Source organism: Oryctolagus cuniculus, chromosome 5 (genome assembly GCF_051225735.1).
Source record: "Oryctolagus cuniculus isolate XC-2025 breed Fujian yellow rabbit chromosome 5, ASM5122573v1, whole genome shotgun sequence".
Lineage (NCBI taxonomy): Eukaryota > Metazoa > Chordata > Mammalia > Lagomorpha > Leporidae > Oryctolagus > Oryctolagus cuniculus.
This window is the reverse complement of record NC_142871.1, coordinates 154,067,058-154,090,239: the sequence shown is the minus strand read 5'-3', so window position 1 is coordinate 154,090,239 and position 23,182 is coordinate 154,067,058. Positions and strand designations below refer to the sequence as shown.

The 23,182-nt window shown below is 44.9% G+C and overlaps 1 protein-coding gene and 3 non-coding genes across 5 annotated transcripts; 2 read left to right on the top strand and 2 right to left on the bottom strand.

The window, feature by feature from the left end:
* On the top strand, nt 1-74 carry TRNAT-UGU (transfer RNA threonine (anticodon UGU)). The gene has a single exon. It is a non-coding gene; the product is annotated as a tRNA-Thr (tRNA).
* Nucleotides 75-3,662: 3,588 nt separating this feature from the next.
* Nucleotides 3,663-3,735, top strand: TRNAR-UCG (transfer RNA arginine (anticodon UCG)). The gene has a single exon. It is a non-coding gene; the product is annotated as a tRNA-Arg (tRNA).
* A 5,653-nt stretch (nt 3,736-9,388) lies between these two features.
* TRNAI-UAU (transfer RNA isoleucine (anticodon UAU)) lies at nt 9,389-9,482 on the bottom strand. The gene is made up of 2 exons: nt 9,445-9,482; nt 9,389-9,424 (listed from the first exon to the last, which is right to left on the bottom strand). It is a non-coding gene; the product is annotated as a tRNA-Ile (tRNA).
* A 2,167-nt stretch (nt 9,483-11,649) lies between these two features.
* GPX5 (glutathione peroxidase 5) lies at nt 11,650-21,764 on the bottom strand. Of its 2 annotated transcripts, XR_016234267.1 has the most exons (6): nt 21,562-21,764; nt 17,123-17,276; nt 14,836-14,953; nt 14,359-14,458; nt 12,195-12,587; nt 11,650-12,112 (listed from the first exon to the last, which is right to left on the bottom strand). XR_016234267.1 is itself a non-coding variant. In XM_008262418.5 (5 exons), exons 1-5 carry the CDS (start codon nt 21,667-21,669, stop codon nt 12,270-12,272), a joined length of 798 nt encoding a protein of 265 aa, XP_008260640.3. In that variant the 5' UTR covers nt 21,670-21,764; the 3' UTR covers nt 11,650-12,269. The 2 variants fall into 2 exon arrangements, 1 of the variants encoding a protein (XP_008260640.3); XM_008262418.5 differs by having other exon boundaries at nt 11,650-12,587.
* Nucleotides 21,765-23,182: the final 1,418 nt, after the last annotated feature.

The following is a 23,182-nucleotide window of genomic DNA, read 5'->3' as shown; positions in this document are numbered from 1 at the left end:
GGCTCCATGGCTTAGTTGGTTAAAGCACCTGTCTTGTAAACAGGAGATCCTGGGTTCAAGTCCCAGTGGGGCCTGTTTGTAATACAGCACTTATTTTTAATGAATATTTCTTTGGCGTCCTAAGTGTGCGACAGCACTTGCCTTTCCCATCCTCCCTTACGGGAAAAAATTAAGAAATAAGGTTAAACCCCTGCATCACTGTTTCCACTGGGGGGAGGGGAGGCATGTAAACTTGCAAAGGTGCGTCCTAGCACAGTTCAGCCATCCTTTACCCTATCCACCCTAGAGAGGGCGGGTGTCCTGGGGTGGCTCCTCCTGGCGTCCAGCCCGTGGCCTCGTGCCACAGCTTTGGAGCGTTCGGGGTCTGAGCAGCGCGGGGGAATGGAGCAGGCGAAAGGTCCCCAAATTATGACTGCCCAGTGTTGCCGAGGACCGGGATTGAGTCGTTGCTTCCTGCTGCGGCCCGGACTTAAGAACAGGGAAAATTACTACTACTTCTGCAGTTTTTCTAGAAGTAAGACTTTATGACTAACAGAGAGATTCATTAGACTCCTGGGCCGCTGGGCGATTATGACAAGCAGGGTGTTTTGAAGACACTGAGCGCTTGGGTGCTGAGGAAGAGCGCAGCCGGCGTCCTCCCCTGCCCGTCGCTGGGGCACCCAGGCTCCTCACCCTGCGCTTTGGTCGTGCTTGGCACCAGCGAGCGGCTCGCTGGCACTTGTTGCATGCATAAGTAAATCCGTGAACGAATTAATGACGGATGCCTCTGATCAGGGACGTGTCTCCCTGTTTCCTGCCCTCACTCGGGGTCGGAAGGAAGCCCGTGTCCCTGGAAATTAACGCACGCCCGTCCACTCCAGTGGGCCTGGGACTTCGTGGAGCGCTTTGTGGTCTTAGTCTTTGGGGAAGGGCCAATCCTGTACCCTGGCTCGTAGAAGCCTGCTTCCTGATTGGTGGTTTTAGTCCTCGCTCTGATGATACGTCGTTAATTATTGGTTGACCAGCTGTAGGAGACTTGGGAGCCAAGGGTTCGACCTTGGAAGGCGGCGGTCACTGGCGGAAACCGGCTGCACACTGTGCGCTGAGCCTCCCCTGCGGGCTCCCCCAGCAGAGTTGCTTTTCTGTTAACGAATGGGAATTTCCTTTTAAATAATAATAATTCAACTTAAAACAGCATAATTGATAGTAAGAACACAAGGAATGTTTATTTATTTCTCAAAATAACGTTGAATGAAAAACAGCAACTCAAAGAATGATCACACTGGCATGACTTCACTTCTATACCTTGAAAAACACAAAGACCAAGCTATTATTTGTGAGGGTATATATATTTAGGAAAGCAGAAAATGTGGCCTAAAAGAATACGAAAGGTTACAGAATAATAAAATAAATGTTAATCATATCATGCATAATAAGGACAAGGCTATCAGAAGTTTTGTTCTTAGGCACAGTGCTCATATCAGGGATCCTGTCCCCTCCGGTTGCTTTTCTCCAAGAGCAGGCCAAAGCACTGGAGACCAGTAAGACATGTTTTGCATCACAGCATCTTGGGTGCTACCCAGAGAGCCAGTTGGTAATATCAGAGTGTTTCTCCCCTTCCTTACAATGCATAACATCGCCCCCCCAAAACAATGACAAATGCTAGGAGAATGGAAAGTCCAATGTTTGCTTACTGAATTCCACAGTAAACCTATAGCTGCAATTATTCGCTGACAGGTACACAATATGAGATGTAAAGAATGACTCAATAGCGTTAAATAAGCAATCAGATAAAAGTGTAGAGTATTTGTATGCCATTTAAGTTGCTATCAACTTAACATATACCATAATACAAAATGTTTATGAGATATTTTATGGAAATCTGACAGTAACCATTAAGAAAAAAACTCTGATATGCAAAACATAAAGAGAAAGGAATAAAAAATCAACAAATCACAAAGGTAGACAGAAAGAGGAAGAAAGGAGCAAAGAAAACACAAGATAGAAAAGTTGACAAAATGACAATATCTATCAATAGTCAATTTACTTTGTCTATCAATAATCACTTTAAATGTAAAGAGATCAAAATTTCTAGTAAAAAAAAAAAACAAAGAATAGCAGAATGGATCGAAAAAACAAACAAACAAGATCAGTAATACACTGCCTCCAAGAGATTCATTTTAGCTTCAAGGACACAAGTAGACTAAAGAGAAGGGATAGAAATCGATACTCAGGGCAAAATGGTAGCCAAGAACAGCAGATGAAATAGACCGGCAAAACTTGTCAGAAAACACAAAGAAGATGGCTATACTACGATAAAGGAATCAATCCATGAAGCAGATATAATGATAACAAATGTATATGTACACATACATAAGGTAAATGGTAACAGAATTAAAGGAAGAAACAGAAATGCAGTTGTGTTAGGGAGCTTTGGTTACCTTAGCTAAGTAACTGAGAGGAACTTCTTGGGGGAAGGAAGCCTTCATTTTGCTTAAGGTCTGGAGGTCCCAGTGTGAGATCAGGTGACCCCACTGTGGCGGCTGACCAAGGACCACCGGCAGAAGAGTGATCACATGGTAGAGTTCTGCAAGAACTGCCTTCTAAGGTAGGCCTCTGGATGGAAGAATGTAGACTGGTGTGGCGGATTTTGTACAATTTGAAAATTGAAATGAAGCGGGTTTTCTGCATTCCTCTGCTAGGAAGCACTCTGGTCAGGCCCACCTGCCAGAGGTCATGGTTAGAGCAAGTCTCCACTCTGAAGATTTCAGAGTTTGAATATCTGCCATCTCTTAGGGCTCACAGCGAGTCTGGCTCCCAGGCGCCGGCTGTGCTGCAGACGGAACCCCGGCGGTCCAGCGCTCGGAGCGGGCGAGGCCGGGCGGCGCCCCACGGCGCTCTCCACGAGCGCACGGTTCTCAGGGACCAGTCGCCGATCAGCAGAGCTTCGCAGAGAACTTCCCCAGCGCCTCCAAAACACAAGAGGCCTGTGTGTGTGTGACGAGTCATTGGAAGAGCCAGAAACCGAGACGGAATGAGGAGGCAGGTTCGGCCCTCCGAGAGCTCCAGGTAGTGAGAGCCCCGTAAGCGTGGGGTTCGACCCTGCTGTCCCCGCCCCGGCCCCCACGCGGCGTGGTGGGTGCCAGGGTCGCACCTCGCGCGCGCCGCGTTCCCGCCGGCTCCTCATGCTCGGGGAGTCAGGATGGGTGAGAAAACAGGGCTGGAGAACACACGCGACCCCCGCCCGGCGGCTCGCACGGGTGACAGGCGTCCCCGAGCGCTCGGTGAGCGGCGCGCTCCCGCGCCGGAGCGAAGGTTTACCTGGAGGGCGCGCAGCACGCCCGGGACCCCTTGGTGTCCAGGCTGGCGCGGGCCCGAGAAGACTCCTCTGACGAACGCGAACGGGGGCCGTGGAGCCCAGAGGGTCGCACAAAGTGTGGGTGGGCGTCCTTCTTGTCCCCCCCCCCAATGGTGATTTTCATTTCATTTATTCCCGGAGCGTCTCAGCTCTGACGGCGAACTGAGCGTTGGTCGGTGATGGCAGAGATGAGCGGCTCCGTGGGGAGCCTGTGGAAAACTTGGCGCATGTTTTGGTGTCGAAATTAACGCCAGATGACGTCTGAGCAGTCCCGAGCCCGGACTCTGGACACCTGTTATATGTTTTCTCCACCATTAAGCTGCAGGACCACGTGGCCTAATGGATAAGGCGTCTGACTTCGGATCAGAAGATTGAGGGTTCGAATCCCTTCGTGGTTGCAATTCCATTTTTCACTTCTCTCCCATTTTCCAAGCATCCGTTCCTCTCTCGGACCGCACCTGGAAGAACACTGGGAGAACCTGAGAGGCCTGTCTGTAGGAAGAGGGGTGATACTTTACATGGTTTCAGAAAGAGCCCTTCGCAGCGAGGGGCCATCCCAGGACTTCCGCGTTTTGACCTCTTGGGCTTGGCTAAGTAGGTCACGCAAGCGCAGGAGGTGTGTGGGGACCCGGGTGGGTTCGGATGGCACATCCTAAGTTCCGATTCTTGTCCTCGGACGTCCGCAGTGGGAGCGCCTGGGCACTCCTGCTAGGCAGTGGTCAGTACGCGGCGACCCTCACTCTTCCGTTAACCCACAGTGAGCGCTCAGCTAACCATCTTGAGCCGTAAACACAACCAAAACGTCTGTGTCCTCAGGGCTCTGTCTGAAGTCAGTTTAAATGTCGCCCCCTTTGGAAAGGCGCCTGCATTCTGGAGGCGCGTGAGAAAGCACGGTGTGAAGCCCACCTGACTTTGACTCCAGCGCATGCCGCCGACCCCCGGGTGCTCTGCACTACGCGGCTGCCCGCAAAATCCGAGGGTCCCGGGTTCCAACAGGGACTGACCGCAGCTCAGGACGAAGAGGGAGCCGCTTCTCCCAAAGTGGAAAGGTTCTGTCCAAGTGCATTTGAATATTTAGGTGAAACGGCCGCCTTATTAGAACAACATGACCTACCACATTAGATTCGAGGAGGAATAACTACTACGAATAGCCTTAAACGGTGAGATAATGAATTGGTTGCGAAACATCTTCCTATTGAGAAAATCCCATGTGTCGTTGCTTATCTGGAACTTTTAATGTACTCAATAAAAAAAAATCTGCTGAGACACGAATTAAGCGGCAGAGGACCCACAATTCCTCTTGCAGAGTGAGATTCTTCCCCAGGTAGTGTGCCCTGCAAATAGTTTTATTAAAGGCACAATTGCCATACAATTAACTGCACACATTTGACATTTGTATGATATATGACGGTGTATGTGCATAGTGAGCCCGTCAGTACAAGGAAGATAATGACATAGACACCACCCCTAGAAGTCTCCTCCAGTGCTTTTGTAATCCTTGTCCTCGCCCACAGCCACTGATTTGCAATTTTTATAAATGACATGTTTGTAGTTTTTAGTTTTATGTCAATGGGATAACACAGCATGGACTCTTTTTAAGACTTTTTTTTTTTTTTAACTTGGGGGAGAGAGGGAGAGAAAGAGAGCACGCGCCTCCATCCACTGCTTCACTCTTCAAATGCAGCAGTTTCCTGGATTGGGCCCGGCGGAAGCTAGGGGCAGGGAAATCAACCCAGATATCCTGCGTGGGTGGCACCGAGGAAATCGCTGTTGCTTGAGCCATCGCTGTTGCCTCCCGGGGTCTGCACTACCAGGAAGCTGAAGTCAGGAACTGTAGTCAGAAATCAAACCTGCGGATGTTTAGCTTAGCAGTTAAGATGCCCTTATCCCATGCTGTTTTGCTTTAATTAAAAAAAAAAAAATTGAGATGGGCCTGATGGGGAGAGACAACCCTTATTTACTGGTTCACTCCCTCAATGCCTGCAAGAATGGCCAGAGATGGGCCAGGGTCAAAACAGGAGCCAGGAACTCAATCTGTGTCTCTCACATGCACAGTAGGAACCCAGCTACTTGGACCATCACCACTGCCTCCCAAAGTCTGCATTGGCAGGAAGCTGGAGCCGGGAGCCAGAGCTGAGAATGGAATTACGGCACTCCGGTATGTGGCTCAGATGTTTGAACTGCTAGACTAAATGCTGTTCCCAGATTTATCATGTTTTGTTGCTTTTGGGTTTCGAGCATTCGTTAAATAATGTCTCTCCGTTCCTAGATGTCGTGCTTTCTTCTAATTCATGTGTGTGTGCATCTTTTACACTGGAATCTCAGATCCATTTGTGTGTTCTTCATTGCACTAGTCTGCAGTGGCATTTCAGTCTCCCTGAGCAGGGAGGCGGTGAGAGAGCAAGCAGTCCTGGTTGTCTTAGTCTGTTCAGACTCCTATCACAAAGCATCTCTGGGTAACTTACAAACAATAGAAATACATTTGTTACGGTGCTGGAAAATGGGAAATCCAAGACTGAGGCATTGACAGATTCCGGGCCTGGTGAAGGCTTGTTCTCTGCTTTATAGATGATACCTCTTGCTGTGTCCACACAGGTCATTAGGGCAGAAGGGGTAAAGAGCTCCCTGATACCTCCTTTTACATGGTCATTTCAACATGTCCTAATGACTTCTTAATGCTATCACATTAGCAATTAAACTTCTACCCATGAATTTTGGGGGACACACTCAGACCATAACATGGGCTCATATATCACGGGTTAATTTTAGTGGATTTTCTTTAACAGATTCCTTTATTTGCTGTGTGTCCTCAGGACCTTTTACAGATACTTAATGTATACCAGTCCATTTTCTGTTGCTTTTACAAAGTAGCTGAGGCTGGGTACTTTTAAAAGAAAACAGTTATTTAGTTGATAGTTTTAGAAGCTGGAAGTCCAGGATCAGGCAACTCCATCCACTTAGCCTCTGGTGAGGGCCCTCCTGGCTACATCACAGCATGGCAGTTAGCATAATGGCAGTACACTGACAAGAGGGAGAGATCACGTGGCAACATTGGAAGCCTCTTAGGGATCAGTCGTATTTTTGTAACAACTTACTCTTTTCTGAATCCCTTCCAAGGGTGATGCCCTCAACGACCTAATTACCTATTACTAGTCCCTCCCTCACAAAGGTTTGATGGCCTCAACACCGCCACACTGAGGACCAAGCTTCCAGTACATAAATCCTTGAGAGGCATATTTAAAACATAACCAAATCATAGCATTTTTATTTTTTATAGATTTATTTATTTTAAAGGTAGAGTGACAAAAAGAGAAGGTGAGACAGAAAGAGAGGGAGATTTTCCATTTGCAGATTCATTCCCTCAAATGCCTACAATAGCCAGGGCTGGGCCAGGCCAAAACCAGGAGCCAGGAACTCCATTCAGGTCTCTAACATGGATGAAAAGGACCCAAATACTTCAGCCATCATCTGTGCATTATCAGGAAGGCAGATTGGAGGCAGACGTGAGACTTGGTTATAGGTGCTACAAAATGGGATGCAGCATACTAAGAGGAGGCTTAACCCATGTCTCCCACCACTACTACCCATCCTACATACTTTTTAGTTTTCTGCAAAGTTATTAATTGCCTTGTACTTTTTCTTTATTTTCTATGATCCTATAACCAATTCATTCTGAACTGATTTTGAAAGAATGTAAACAACTCTCAATATGATAAATACTTCAGAGAGACTATCCATTCTAACATTTTTCTTAGTGATCTCCTCTATAGAATTCTTATTATCTTGCTTGAATCTGGCCTGATTGTTGTCTAAGAATGTAACACAAGTGTCTTTCTGGGACTTTTATTTCTGCATCCTGGAGGTGTACATTGTCTTCTTCCTATTTTTGGATCTCCCTATCTTACTTTTTTTAGTCTTGTGCCATTATGGTGGAGAACAATCTTTAGGTTTTCTAAGAGAGGTTGCTTCTCTCTGTAAATGGCTTTAAAACACACTCACTTTTGATTGACAGTTTGGTTAAGCACAGAAAACCAGACAGAAGATTTTTTTTCTCTCATAATTTATGACACTATTCTGTTAGTTTCAATGGCTTCTTCTATAAACTCAATATTTTAAAATAAAATAAACATGATGATTTCTGTTCAGACTGAGTTTAGAGCCCAAAGCAAAAACAAATTGCCTAGCCCTGGTATCTTAGTGGGTACTCACTAGGATGGTGCTCAGGAGCATTGGGGAAAAGAACTATACACATTCAACTTCTAGACACTGCAACTGCTACCCACAACCATTCTCTGTTATGGAAGCTTTTTGGAAAAATATTATGCAAACTGGCAGCAATCTCCCAGGTGCCTGACATCTATAAACTACTCAAAGTTATATACATAAATATTTCTCAGCATAGATACCCAACTCCTCTCTCTGTCATGGAGGAAACGAGTTTACTTATCAGAAAGACACCTAGCATTGGGAAGATGCAACCAGAAAGCACTATGGGACCTGTAGTCTAATTTGCTTGCAAAATCAGGCAAGGAACGTGGTCATGACTTCTCATTCATGCGTTTACTCAGTCTAGAGAGCAGAAAATTTTGAGTCTTTCAGAGCAGGTGCTTGAGCCTAGTGCAAGGACTCAAAGAATCAGAAACTTACTCCAGGGTTAAATTGAATAGCTCAGAATTCCCCCAAATTCTGGAGTCTCCAGGCTGTGACAAGGGCAGAGAAGAGTTCATACTTGGGATAATGAGAAAATCTACAAAAGTTACAAACTGCTAAGTTAGCTCAAGCTTTTTCATTTTGCTTAGAACTGTGCTAAATGCTTACATCCATATTAATATCTATGTCACAAACCTCACTGGAATTCAGTGGCTTAAAACAACCATATCTTTTGGTTACAATTCTGCAGGTTAACAATTTGAGCTCTGTTTATCTAGGACATTCTTTCCCTAGCGTTGTCTGGAGTCGCTCATGTGATTACAGCCATCTGGCAGCTTGGTCCAAGATGGTCTTACTCACATGTGAGCTAGAATGGCTGTGCTGCTGGGGAAAGCTGGATGGGCCTCTCTCTCCATGTGGTCTTCCACCCTTTCAGGTTACACGGGGGTTCTTTGTGTGGTAGTCTCAAGGTTACAAAGTGGCAAGAGGGAAGGTCACAAGGCTCCTTGGAATCTCATCTTTGAACTCCCCCAACATCACTTCCACAAAACCATAGTCCAAAAGAAGAAGTGACGTCACCACACACAACATGCAGGGAAATGGGCTCCACCTCTTGATGGAAACTTTCGCCAAAGCACATTGCAAATGAGGTGCATTCAGGCAGGGCAGGAATTTGTGGCCATCACTCAATCAATGATTTACTTCAATCAACACTGTGAATAGCTTCTCTTGATATGTCTATGGTATATCTTGATATGTCTATGGTATATCTTGGTAAGTAAATTGTCCAGCTGGGGATCTTGAATCCTTGGTAAAGAGGAAAAGTCCTCCATGTGTCTCCCTGATGTCTCAGAGCACATTTAAGATCCCGAGGGGATCGCTCACACCAAGGCTTCCCAATCAACTCCACAGCTGGAACGTTCAGTTTGTTTTCTGAGACGCAATACTCAAGTGTCTGTCACATCCACAGAGCCAAAAGGATCCCAGAAGTCCAGAGAAGCAAAGAAATTGAGGTAAGAAAAGCAGATTGAAGCACAGAAACACTTACAAAAACCAAGATCCCCACATTTCACAGGAGCAACAAAGCAGCCAGGATTATTTTTTCACTAATTTTTAAAAGTCCTGAATACTGGGCCTGCGACTGAGACGGTCAGCTCCTTACTGAATTGAATACTACGAACGTCTGTTTCAGCAACTGCCAAACACTTGTGAGGTATTGGAAGAAGGCAGGCAGCGAAAAAGAACAGTAGGGAACCTGCTACCCGTGACTTTCAGTAAGGAATTTTAACACAAATGGAAAACGGGTTTCGGGCACCGTGGTGTTACCACAGGGCATCTTCCTATGCAGGTGTAGAAACTTAGGCTCGCTCTCTAAGCTCACGTGAGCGGGAGCAGTAAAACTGCTCCAGGTGAGGATCGAACTCACAACCTCGGCATCGCTCACAAGCGTACTGTCTTATAAGTACCGCGCGCTAACCGATTGCGCCACTGGAGCCACAGCGTTTAGGGGACTTGGGGACATGTATGTAAAGATTTTACAGATAACCAGTACATAGTTTTGTAAAAAATCCTGTTTAAGTTATTACATATTACGAACAAAAACACACCCTCTGATACAAGGCTTGCCTGGGCGCGATTAAAAGCAGCAATTAACAGAACCCCGAATCAGCCGACCCCAGCCTTCCCGCTCACAACACCCAAGTGCTCCAGGGATTGAAGGTTGCAATCAAGGGGATTTTGATTTTCCTCAGACTTTTCTCCTCAGTTCAGATTATTTGAAAGCGTCTGAATGAAAAGGAGGCGTGTTGATTGCACATCCGGATTAAGCTGAAAAGGCTGCGTGTCCAACAGGGCTGCCGCTCCTCTCAGGAGCCTGTCTTCCGACGCTCCGAATTCACCGGAGCGCCCCCGCTCGGAGCTCCGCGGACCTCCCTTCTTCAAATGCTCCCTCTGGCTCCAAGCCAGTCACTCCCTGCTTTGTTTTTTCAAAATACTTTGCTACCTTGAAATATCCGAAGAGATTGTATTTTCTTCAGAACAACAGGTGTTTTACACGTGTAGCTGGAACACAAGCTAAGTAAAAGAAGTAATACAATTAGACAATTATTTGAACATTTTCTAAAGTGTCATCTTGAGAAATCCTTTGTTCACTTTTTTATAATTCATTTTAGAGTTTTTTTTTTTCCCTCTATGAAAGTTTGCAGGTAAAGATTAGGTATTGTAAAGCATTGTGTTAAAAGTATTAAATAATACGAATAAAATGGCGAGCCATTGATACCTTATTTCCATAATCTATAATATGCCAGGAATTTCTGCTACATTAGCAAGAGTTTTTTTTTTTTCCTTTTTTGAAGCAGGAAGCAGCCTCAGTATATTGTGTTGACAGTAAGAATTTTATATTTAAGGAAAATGCTCCCAAATCAATGACTCTCCTTATCTAACTCTGCTTCACTCCCCTTGTTCAAGAACCCTTAGAATCTCACCCTCAGATGCTGAGTGGTGACAGGACACAATATTTGTTAGGGCAGAGTTGTTGTCATCAACCAAGAAGGATATGCTACCCCTTAACAAGGAGGGAGGGGCCATTTTTAAAAGCTTTAAGAGACCTGGGGGATTTGGCTATTCTAATGCATCAGAAGTCTTCATCCAATGTCTCAAGGTTCTATTTAGCAATCAAGCCATGAACCTGACACAGAATTCTATGTTGGGAATTTAACTTTCTTTGGAGCTCTTTCTTTCTTTCTTTCTCTTTCTTTCTTTCTTTCTTTCTTTCTTTCTTTCTTTCTTTCTTTCTTTCTTTCTTTCTTTCTTTCTTTCTTTCAAAGATTTACTTATTTGAAAGAGTTATACAGCGAGAGAGAGAGAGAGGTCTTCCATCTGCTGATTCACTCCTCAATTGGCCGCAATGGCCGGAGCTACTCTCCAAAGTATCAGCTCCCTCTAACAGGGAGCATCCAATTCTATTACATTATGATTTTCACCTGTTCCCATGTTTCTCAGGCATATATTGTGTCCCTTTTGCTAGTGGGTATCCTTCCATCTGTTTACCATGCTAGTTCAGGTTTGATGACAGTTCTATAATCATTCTGCTACTTTGCTCCAGTGGCTGTGTGTGCCCCAACCCCCACCATCGGGTTGTTAGTGAGTTTCCAAAATGTCATCTTAGCATCTTCTTTTTCAGGTCATTTTTGGCACCAACAATTGCAGGTTGAGTTCCCTGGAAAGCAGACTCTAAGACGGAGATTGGTGTTCAGAAAGCTTTCTAGAATATTACCTGAGAATCCACACCTGGGCGGAAGGGACAAAGAAGAGATGCAAGATTTGTCAGAGGGACAAAGCAAGCTGCAGTGCCAGCCCCCAAAAGGGGCAGCCTACCCTTTGGGAGGGGTCTCTGCGGGCGTCTGGGAAGCTCTGGACTTGACCCTTACACTCCTCAGGGACTGGTCATTTGATGTAGGCTTCCCCAGACGGGGGACACTCTTGGCCTGAGCTAACATCTGAAGAGGAATGACAGCTTAGGAGCCCCGCGGTGACAACCTTTCAAACATCTGGGCATGTAAAAGGAGTCAGGTGGGCAATATACCAGCTGTGGGAGAGGGAGCAGGAGGGGAGAAATAGAGAGTGTGCAAGTACCAGACAGGATTTAAAGACTATCACGGAGCTCTTAGATGCTGCACAACACATTTTATTGGTGACAGTGACAGGGCTGGTTCTAAAGTTGAGGGATCTAGGGTTGGGAGGGGCAAATCCTACCCTTTAAAAGATAAAGGGCATTCCTACCCAGGTCCCCTAACCTTACTGTAGTAAAGATTAGACAATAAGATGGTTGATGTGGAGCAATACAGAGAGGCTCTGGGTCCCACCAGCCTGGAAATACCCACCGTTCATGGGAGGTGATGTTCTTGGTCCCACTCTACCTTAGGGTTCCCATGGGCAAATGACAAGTTGGTGGGTGATGAAGACATTCAAAAAGAGCAGGAAACTGACAGTCCGTATTTGTCCAAGGGGACAAAACATGTTAGAAAGTAAAACATGTGACTATAACCCCATCACTATTCCTGTACTTCTGGGGTGGAAAGCCAAGGAGGACATTTTTTCTGGTTATGACAGCAGAATGAACCATTCCTGTGGAAAGATGATGAGTATGAATGACTCAATCTGTAATGGAGGTCTAAGAATTTAGGGTTTCCATTCTTTTATTCTTTACCTAGGAGGAACAGTAGCAACCTTCTTAACATAAACACTTGCTGGAGAGCAGAAACTTTGGCAGAATGGAGGTCATTTAGTCAAGTGGATGCCAAGTAGGGGAAAAAATGTGGCGAGAAGCTGGATTTTGTTGTAGTTCTCCTTGGAACAGGTCTTCAGGTGCTTCGTTACCTCCAACTCCACTTTCCTTTTTGGGTTTGGATTGCTTCAGGTAGGCCAGGATGTCTGACTTGACCGTGCTGACTTCAGCCAGGTGGAACCAACGCATGACAGGGACTCCGTCAGGCCCCACCAGGAACTTTTCAAAGTTCCAACGGATGTCATGGACTTCTATGGGTTCCCAGGAGATATGTCTTAATGAGCCCAAAATCCCAGAAGGGTGAGGACAGGAGTGCTGAAACAGAGAGATGGAAAAGACAAACGAGAGCATCATGGCTGCTCTTGGATGATCCAGGCTATTTTCATTCACCAATAACCTACTCCCTCCCTCCCTACGTAGATACTTTAATTTCCTGTCATTCCTAAGAACCCCGTGCATTCTCTGAATCACCATCGTGCCAACTACCAAGAGTGTCACAGATTTTACAGCAAAAGTCTGCTCCCTCTTTTTCCTTCTTCCCATGACCTCATCACAAAATCATGTTGGCATGACTAAGATATGTCACCTCTCAATCTTCTACATTCTTTCCTGCAAGGTGAATGACAGAGATTAGAATGTGTTTTCCCAGGTCTTGGGGGTCCATGGACCAGTTACATTTCATTAAATATCATTTGAAACCAAGATAGAGTTACTAATACAAATTTTACCAAGTAAGAAGAAAACTGAAACACCATCATTTCATCAATTTTTTTTTTTTTTTTTTTTTTTTTTTGACAGGCAGAGTGGACAGTGAGAGAGAGAGACAGAGAGAAAGGTCTTCCTTTGCCGTTGGTTCACCCTCCAATGGCCGCCGCAGCCGGCGCGCTGCGGCCGGCGCACCGCGCTGATCCGATGGCAGGAGCCAGGAGCCAGGTGCTTTTCCTGGTCTCCCATGGGGTGCAGGGCCCAAGCACCTGGGCCATCCTCCACTGCACTCCCTGGCCACAGCAGAGGGCTGGCCTGGAAGAGGGGCAACCGGGACAGAATCCGGCGCCCCGACCGGGACTAGAACCCGGTGTGCCGGCGCCGCTAGGCGGAGGATTAGCCTAGTGAGCCGCGGCGTCGGCCCCATCAATTATTTTTTTTTAAGTAGCCTTGTAAGAATAAACTACATGTGGGTCATCTTAGAATAAAGGGTAGTAGAATAATTCAGACAAGTTGTATTTATAAAACCTTCCTGATACCGACCTATGTTCTTCAATTTACTGGGGATATATAAAAATTTTAACCTAGGGTAATTCCAGTACAAAGTCCAGCATTTAGGAACAATTCACCCAGGGCTGGCACTGGAGTAGCACATAAAGCTGCTGCCTGCAGTGCTGCCATCTCATATAGTGCCATCTCATATGGGCATCGGTTTGAGACTTGGTTGTTCCACTTCTGATCCAGCTCTTTACTCTGGCCTGGGAAAGCAGTAGAAGATAGCCCAAGGAAGTTCCTGACTCCTGGCTTCAGATTGGCCCAGCTCCAGCTGTTGGGGCCATTTGAGGAGTGAGTCAGTAGATGGAAGACCTCTCTCTGCCTCTGTCTCTCTGCAATTCTGCCTTTCAAATAAATAAATAAATATTTTTAAAAAGAACAATTAGTGATCTTCAGGATCCTTTTAGTTCTAGCATAAAAATTAGTGTTTAATAAATGATAACTTTCTACATTATTTCTATGTCTCCATTTTCAATATGAATTCATTAAGGGTAGGAACAGTACCATATTCATTTAATACCCTTATTTAACCTACCTTAAAGATAACAGGTAGTTCATAAAAGTACTTTGAATGAATGGATGCCAATGACCAAAACAGGGTAGTCCTAGTAAAGCCGCCACTCCACAGAACTGTCTTCATTACCCATAACCCAAGCTCCATAGGTACTAAGAGGTTAAGCCTACATTCCTATGCTAATCTAGGGAATTCCTCCAAAAAGATCAAGTTCACTTCCAGGCAAGAGCCACGGTGTCCTTTTCCACCACACTAACTCTGGACTGGGAATATTAGGCAAGAGGAAGAGCCTTACCGCAGTACTTCATTTACCTTCAAGAAGGTGAAGATATTCTGTTCTTTTCCACCATTCACATCCCCTTTCTCAAAAAGCTGGAAATTGGGCACAAACCCTTTGCCTGGACGGACATACCTGCAATGAATCAAATGTTCCCAGGAAGCTCAAGCATATAAGGGTAGAAAGAGAAACAAGTTGTGTCTTTTTTTTTTTTTTTTTACTTTGGGCTCCTGATTGTCTTTATTTTTCCCTGTTCTTCAACCTGTCTCCATTCCTCCAGCCTTTCTGTACCTCTGCTCCCCACCATCTGCCTAGGTCATAACCAGAGGTGGAGAAAGAACTTCTGGACATTGTCAGACTCCAAACAGGGCAAGCCAAAGTTAAAATAACCTTGCAGATGCCCTAAATCTACGAATCTGTCATCTACCCAGAAAGTTCCTGACATAGAAGGACCCCTGGAGAAGGAGCAAAGGTAACCGGGGGTCTCCTGCTGGGTCTATGCAGGCACTTACTTGAGCGCAGGAAGAATCTCTGAGTTCTGTCCTGGTTCTTGCTTTCCAAACTGGTTGCATGGAAAACCCAACACGACTAGGCCAAAAGGCTTCAGCTCTTCCTGGAGTGCATTCAATTCTGCAGGAAGAGAAGGGACAACATGGTGGCCTGCCTAGAGACCCTGCCTTGTAGAGAGAGAGATCCCGGGTTACCTATGTTGCAGAAAAGGAAGCCACGGCCCAGGCAGGGGAGTGTCTCTTGACTCAAGGGATTGTTAGTGACATAGGGAAGTTAGACACCAGATCTTCAAATACACACTCAAGATCCTGTAATTACAGGGCAGTACTCCCAAACCTGCACCACATCAGAATCGATTAGAGACCCTTCCTTAAAAATCAGTCCCATCTCAGAGAAGTTTTTGATGGGGTCCAGTCATGTTTCTTATTCCAAGTTCAGGTGATCTTTAAACAAAGCCTGGTTGGAACAATGCTGCCCATTAGTTTGCCTTGGTATGTTAACAGAGAGATTAAATCTTTCTTTTCCAAAGGAAAGGACAGGGACCATGAGAACTGAGCTGCTCTTCTGTGCACAGGCTGGTTCGCTCTGAGTGGAATGGAGGTGAACCTGACAGAGGCAAAAGGAACCCAAGAAATTCCAAGTCGAGCTGCCCGGTGTCTTTCAACAGTCCTTGGGATGTTACAGGTGCAATCTACCTAAGCATTCTATATGATCTGCAGAAACATGTGCTTCAACTATCATCCTCCATTGGCCAGGAAGTGGACTAATTTGTCTGCTCAGACTTTGACAGTCATTTCTGTTCATCCTTTCTGTGAGAATGCCCTAACAGATACCAGTCAGTCTCAGATTCAGCTTGGCCACTTGCTGTCTCCTCTTAGCCTTTTAATTAAAAAAAAAAAAAAAAAAAGAAATTGCTTTGCTGTTTCCACAGTTTCTTCAGAACCTCTTTCCATATTCTTCCCTCTTGTTCTCATCTTGCAGGCAAACATTTCCTCCAGGAAAAACACAAGAGCTGAGGAAGCCTGTCTTGGAGTCTTTGGGCAATTATGCCTCAGTTTTCTCATCTGTCATGTACTGAATAGAAACGGAATAAATCTATTTTAAAAATCCCTATTAATTGATAAATGCATTATGGCTCAATAAATATTAAAAAGAATGAGGGGGCCCAGCACTATGGCATGGGTAAGGCCCCCCATCTGCAGTGCCACCATCCCTTATGGGCGCCCGTTTGAGTCCCCAGATGCTCGGCTCCCAATCCCTCTCTCTGCTATGGCCTGGGAAAGCAGTAGAAGATGGCCCAAGTCCTTGGACCCCTGCACCCACATGGGAGACCTGGAAGAAGCTCCTGGCTCCTGGCTTCAGATTGGCACAGCTTCGGCTGTTGCTGCCAATTGAGGAGTGAACCAGTGGATGGAAGCTCTCTCTCTCTCTTTCTGCCTCTCCTTCTCTCTATATAACTGTGACTTTCAAATAAATAAATAAATCTTTAAAAAATAAATAATAAGAAAAAAATGAGAGAACAGGCTGAACTTGAAAGAGTTCTATTCAATTAAAAAAAAAAGCAGCACATGGTTTTACAACATAATTAACTGGAGGAAAAGGGGAGAAGCAGAAAAAAGAATCTACCCATAAGTTTTAAAAACATGATACTATTGGTCATCTGAAGGAAGGGGAAAGAGGTGAAAAGAAATCTTCCTTTAAACATATTTATTTATTTTGAGTTTTGAGCCTTGAGAATGTATAGCTTCTTCAAAATATATTTAAAAACAAAAGATGGCATGCTTAATTAGATCAAATATATGAAATATATCTGTCTCTGATATAACCCATCCTGTTCATTATTCATAGGCTTTTAAACCAATGGTCTAAATTGTGGAGAGAAAACTTCCTCCTTGAATAATAAACAGGGAGAATTACATCCCTGGGAAGAGTTGAGCGAGCCTGAACAGGGAGTTGAGAAGGAGTATTACCTCTAGTACAGCCTGCATCACCTGCCTTAACCCAGACAAATGTCACCCCAGGTCTGAAGTTCCTTTTCCCCTTTGCTTGTTACTCTAATTCCTCCTAGAAAAGTCTCGAAAACATGGATCCTCTCTTTTGTCGTTGCCAAGGAAACTTCTGTAATCTTCTGAGAGAATTTTGGTTCGGGGAGCAGAATCTCAGGCAAAGCAATTGCAAGGCTCAAGGAAGAGGTCAGCAAATTTTTCCCCCATTAAGTGGCCAGATAAAAAGTATCTCAGGCTTTGCGGCCCATATGTTACCACTACTCATACGGCTTTAAATTCTTACCAGGATATTGAGAGGTCAGTGCACAGTAGGTGGCCACGTTGACAAAGAGGACGTATTTTCCCGCATACTGCTTGAACTGGATGCGTTGCTTTCCATTAAGAGTGAATGCCTCATAATTGTAGATGGTGCCTTTCACATCTTTGTAACAATTCATCTGGAAGATTTTTATAATGGTAATATTAGTAACAACTATTCCTCACATCTTGGTAATCTTTCAAAGCACTTGGAGAATAATAGATATGTGAAATGACTTCAAAAAGCTCATAGAAATGGAATTAAATAATTTTTTTAAGATTTATTTATTTATTTGAAAAGAAGAGTGACAGAGAGAAGAAGAAAGAGAGGGGGAGAAAGGGGGACAGAAAGGGAGAGGAAGAGAGAGAGAGAGAGAAATAGAAGTCTTTTCTCTGCTGGCACCAGCTAGGGCTGGTCCAGGCCAAAGCCAGACGCCTGAAGCTCCAGCCGGGTCTCCCACCTGAGTATCAGAAGTGCAAGTCCTTGGGCCATCCTCTCTTGCTTTCCCAGGCACATTAGTAGGCAGCTGATTTGGAAAAGGAGCAACCCAGAACTAGCTTTGCAATGTGGGATGCTGCCATTACAGGCAGCAACTTAGCCCACTGCACCCACAATGCAGGTCCCAAGATCATTTTGATACAAATTCATACACAGTTTTTTCCTAGCAAGCACTTTTCATATACTTTTTGAAGACCTCTCATATGCATGGATTTCAAAAGTTTTTGTACCAAAACAAGCATCTTTGAATTCCATTTCCATGAATTTTTTGAAGTATTCCTGTATTAAATGAGACTGACAAAACAAGCAAGAACTGTATAAGGTATCAATGACAAAACTGTTAAAAATCTAATGTGGTGTTTTTTTGTTTTGTTTTGTTTTGCTTTTTGAGCAACAAGTAGTCAAGCCTGTTCCTATTACACTGGCAAGGATACCGAGAAAAGCAAGGCTATGTGGAAAAGAGTGGAATGCCATGACCTGGGAGTGTAGGACCCCAGAAGCGGTGTCCTCTTGTGACGACCCCAGAAACACAGACTCCAGACCAGACGATGCAATAGAGCACGAGGTAATTTTATTTATTTCATTTGCGCAAATGGGCCCTCTACTGCTGCAAGCAGCGAGCAAGCGAGAGGAGCCCCGAGCAGCTATCTCACACAGCTTTTAAGGGGCAAAACCACAAAATTAACATACCATAGGGTGGCGTAAGTTTATTGGGTAACTACAAGGGGAGGAGGTCGTCGAGGAGGAGGAGAGAACAGAAACGGGGGCTACGTGCCCTACGTGTCTAAGCTTGGACAAGGGGAGGGGGTCCTTGAAGAGCAGAAAGGGGTGGCTACGTGCCCTACGTGTCTCGCGGTTTCTTTGTTAAGCTTGAACAAGCACAGGGGAGGGGGCTTATGTGCATACCAGGATGTTCTGTCGCCCTTATCTCTGGGTAGTAGCCCTTATCTCTGGGTAGTAGCCCTTATCTCTGGCTAGTAGCTATCTGCTTTCTCTGTGAACTTAGTTTACTCCCCATTTCCCAGGACTGTTTTATTAAGGCCATTTTATGGCGGCTCTCGGCCGCTCCTTTCAGGAGTAAGGGCCACACATTGTTTTTCTTTTCTCTTTTTAAAGATTTATTTATTTATCTGAAAGTCATAGTTACACAGAGAAAGAGGAAAGGGAGAGAGAGAGAGAGAGAGAGAGAGAGAGGTCTTCTATCCACACGTTCTGTGAAAATGAGGCTACACTGTGGCTTTGGATTGAAGGCATTCTACCTGTCTTAGACAAAGACAGGTTTTAAATTGCTGATATAGCGGATATATTTCGGGAAGGCCTAGTTACTTCTCTTTCCATAGGTTTTTTAACTTACTTTCTTTTTTAAAATATTTATTTTTTTATTTGAAAGGCAGAGGCAGAGAGAGAGAGAGAGAGAGAGAGAGAGAGATCTCCCAACCACTGGTTCACTCCCCAAATGACCGCAATGGCTAGAGCTGAGCTGATCTGAAGCCAGGCTCAGAAGCCAGGAGCCAGAAGCTACTTCCAGGTCTCCCACACAGGTGCAGGGGCCCAAAGACTTGGGCCATCTTCTACTGCTTTCCCAGTCCACAGCAGAGAGCTGATGGGAAGTAGAGCAGCCAGGTCTCGAACTGGTGCCCATATGGGATGCCGGCACTGCAGGTGGCAGCTTTATCCACCACGCCATGGCGCCAGCCATTACCTGATTTTTTAACCCACTTATCAGCATGCTAGAGTGGAAGGAACTCCGGCCTGTGAATCAGAAACCAGCTCTATTGTTAAATTTCTTTGTGAACCTGAGCAGTTCTCATCAATGGCCCTTAGTTTCCCCATGAGTGAAACGAATGTATTCATCTAGATTCCTATTAGACCCTCAAGGGACTTTTCAAGTTTAACATTCTAAAATCCAGTATCATCTCTGCCTTGCATAGTTTTCTCTCCCTTGCCTCTCACTCGGATGATACTCTTGCAAATCAATATTGTGAAAATCCAGGGCCGACGCTGTGGCGTAGTGGCATCCCATGTGGGCGCTGGTTTGAGACCCGGCTGCTCCACTTCCCATGCAGCTACAGGGCGTATCAAACAGGAAGTATGAAAAAGAAGCTATATGTCCAAACCATCCAGTTAGACAAAGCAAGGGGGAACTGGCTAGAGAAAGAAAGCCATTTTCTGATAAGGAAGGTCCAGACTGAAACTAAGATTAAATTAGACTTCCAGGAAAAGTGGTGGAATGGAAAGGATTTTGGTCAAACACCATCTGCCCCTGCCTAGAGAAGAAGGAACACAAAACCAAACCAAATCCAACTTTTCCAACCCCGTAAGTCCACTAATTCTGTCAGCAGCACCCAGATTGTAGCTACTCAGTCTGGAATCTTGGGAAGGAAGAAAGTCTCTTTATGGAGGTTCTCTGTGGTTTGGATGTTACTTTGGGGGCTTAGTGGGAGGTTCTTCATTAAATTGTGCAGGTGCCTTCTAGAGTTTAAGGTATTTCTCAAGGAACCCTGGGTCATTCTCATGAGAAGATTGGTATAAAAGCCAGCGCTTCCCTCTGGAGTTGCTCTCTGGCTTCTGTATCAAAATGTGATTTCTTCCTCCCACAAGTGCTCCCACCATTTTGTGTTATGCTCTTTGTCATTTTAGCCTCCAAAACCTTTTTTCTCACATGTAGCCTCACTCATATTTGATTATAGCAGTTAACGGCTGGCTACTTATTTTGTAACTTTTCCTAAAATTTTATACTCATGCACTCACCAACAAAACTGACACATACAAAGAGAACATTAAATGAAAGCATCCATTCCTATCCCTATGAAAACTGGTTCAAAAATAAATATTTTTAAGAATTTGGTTTTTTTGTAACTGCAATGAAAATTATGTTGGGTAGAGTATATAGGAGCTTATTTCTAACATTGATTGCTATTGCAAAATTATTAGATCTGTGTGAAATGTCTCCAACACTCTAGATCCAGCTTCTATTAAGCAAATTCTACAGCTGGAGTCTCCACACACATTCAGGCAGCACTAGGCAACACAAAAATCAAATCATTTCTGAAAAGTCTTCTAGGAAATGGACTAATTTATTTTAGAGCCAGGGACTGGGGGGAAGGGACTCACCTGAGCTCCCTTTTTTAGAACACACTATAGGCATCGGAATTGTGTGCTCACCCACTCATAAGGTAGAATCTGTTGCCCACAAAATTACAATAAGAAGCCAGAGACTAACCAAGGTGAAGTGACTCCAAGGCCAAATGGTGGCAACCTGCTATGTGCACGAAAGTTTGGTTGCCCCTAACTTTATAATTCAAAAGGTGTCATTCATCACTCTCCTCCCTGAATTTCCCTGTGCACTGCCATACCTATACGTTTCTTCAATAAACAGCTGAATCATGAATTGGGGCTAGAACTAAGGCCAGAATCCAAGACACCGGACTTCAAATCCAGTTGCTGTAGGCCTCGAACTATGTTTTCCATGAGTCTGTTGTTTCTCTGATACGTCTCCAACTTTCTCTATCCCTAAAACTTCCACATTGGCTTTTTTTTTTTCCCCTCCTCCCCCTGGGTTTTTTGCTGAGTGGTAACTGAAATGACTTAGCTCAGTCTCTCTTCACACCGGGATCCCTACCTACACTGACCTTGACTGGTGCATAGCTCAGACCCAGCTCTGATGCAGACACGGATGTGACTGCCCTGACACTTGGAGAACGAGGGGAGAAAGGACCACAGTAAGGAGACCCTTTTCTCCTTACACATATTCAGCTCAAAGAACGCCCATTTACAAGAGCAAGAAGATTCAAGGAGAAGGGAAGAAAAGTCCCTGGGACCCCACAAAGAAGAAAACAAAGGTTGGATTTTTTGCAAGGACTGGAGGGAAAGGCCTAGATGCAGTACAGAAGCAGCTGCACCCTCTCTGAGGCTGGCTCACTCACCTTCATCTTCTCTGGCTTGGAATCTGTCAGCACTAAGCCAGCCAGGAGAAAGGGGACAAGATGGGAGGCTCTTAATTGTGCAGCCATGACTACTGCTTGCAGATCCATAGTGTGTGAGGTCCTTGAACTCCTCTGCAGTCATCTGATGCCTGGGCAGAAAGCAGCCCAAGCCCACACAGGCCAATCCCCGGCGCAGGCTCCCTGCCACTCCAGCGGGGCTTGAGGATGATAGAGTTCAGACCACATCCTCACCCACGCACACCCCCGGGAGCGCTCAGAGCTCACCAGTGCGATGAGGACCTGGGCCTCCTACCAATTCTGACAGTCTTTAATGATGATTGTCTTTCCTGAGGGGACTGCAGTGGCTAGGTGCTGACTCAGCCTCCCAATATTCCTAATATTATTGTTTGAGATCTAAATATATATATATATATATATTTAGATATATATATATATATCAAAGACTAGACCAACTAAGAAAGCTGGGAGAAAATTGGTCTGAGTCGGGGAATGTTCACAATCTATGTGAAGGCGATGAGTTACTATGTTCATTATACAAATGCTTTCAAGTGCATGTAAATCAACAAGAAAAAACTATCAGACCACAAGAAAAATGGGCACTAGACAGGAAACCAAACGGCATTTGTGGTAGGATACAATGTTCTCCTTCTCCAGTAATCAGAGGACTATAAATAAAAAAGGTGCATTCTGTATTTATCAGATTGGCAAAAGATGAAAGGAATGGTGGTACCCAGCCTGGGTGCAGCGTGGTACTGGATGTTCTTCCACACCAGGAGGAGGATGCAGAGTACAAACAGTGGCAACTTTTTGAAGGAGAATCTGCCATTCTGAATGTACTGATTTTTAAAGTGAATAACTTTTTCTGAACTTTTTTATTTTGAACTAATTATAAATTTGTAGGAATCTTCAGGCAGGCTTCATCATCTCCCAGAAGCCCCAGGGCCACAGAAGAATCATGGTTCCTCTAAGAATAAAGATGCTTTGCCTCTCAAGCCGCATACAAGCTTAATCCACTCAGTGGTAGTTTCCAATGACGAATAGTTCTGGCTAAAATTATGGAGTAGTGGAGGAATGCAGACCTGGAGCCCTAAGAATTTCTGGGCTTTTCATATAAATAACATATTTAATCCCAACTCACCTCATGCGAGGGTGGCCAAGACCTTCCTCCCTCTTGTCTGGTTTTGTCTTTTGGACCATAAGTGCTAATGTTTGAGCTAATCCTGCTCCTACATTCATAATCATTTTCCCTTGCAAGTACCCTTCTCTCTTACATTTTATCTCCTTTGATTCCCAACCCCTTCCCTTCACCATACCATTGTATTCAGCATACTTAATGTGCATTTTGTTTATATTCTTGACAAATCTGTGCATTTTTCATCAAGTTAATACCACCTAGAATTGATCAAAAACTTAATCACTTGGGGCCAGCACTGTGGTTCACTTGGTTAATCCTCCGCCCAAAGCGCCGGCATCCCATATGGGCACCGGTTCTAGTCCCGGTTGCTCCTCTTCCAGTCCAGCTCTCTGCTGTGGCCCGGGAGGGCAGTGGAGGATGGCCTAAGCGCTTGGGCCCTGCACCCGCATGGGAGACCAGGAGGAA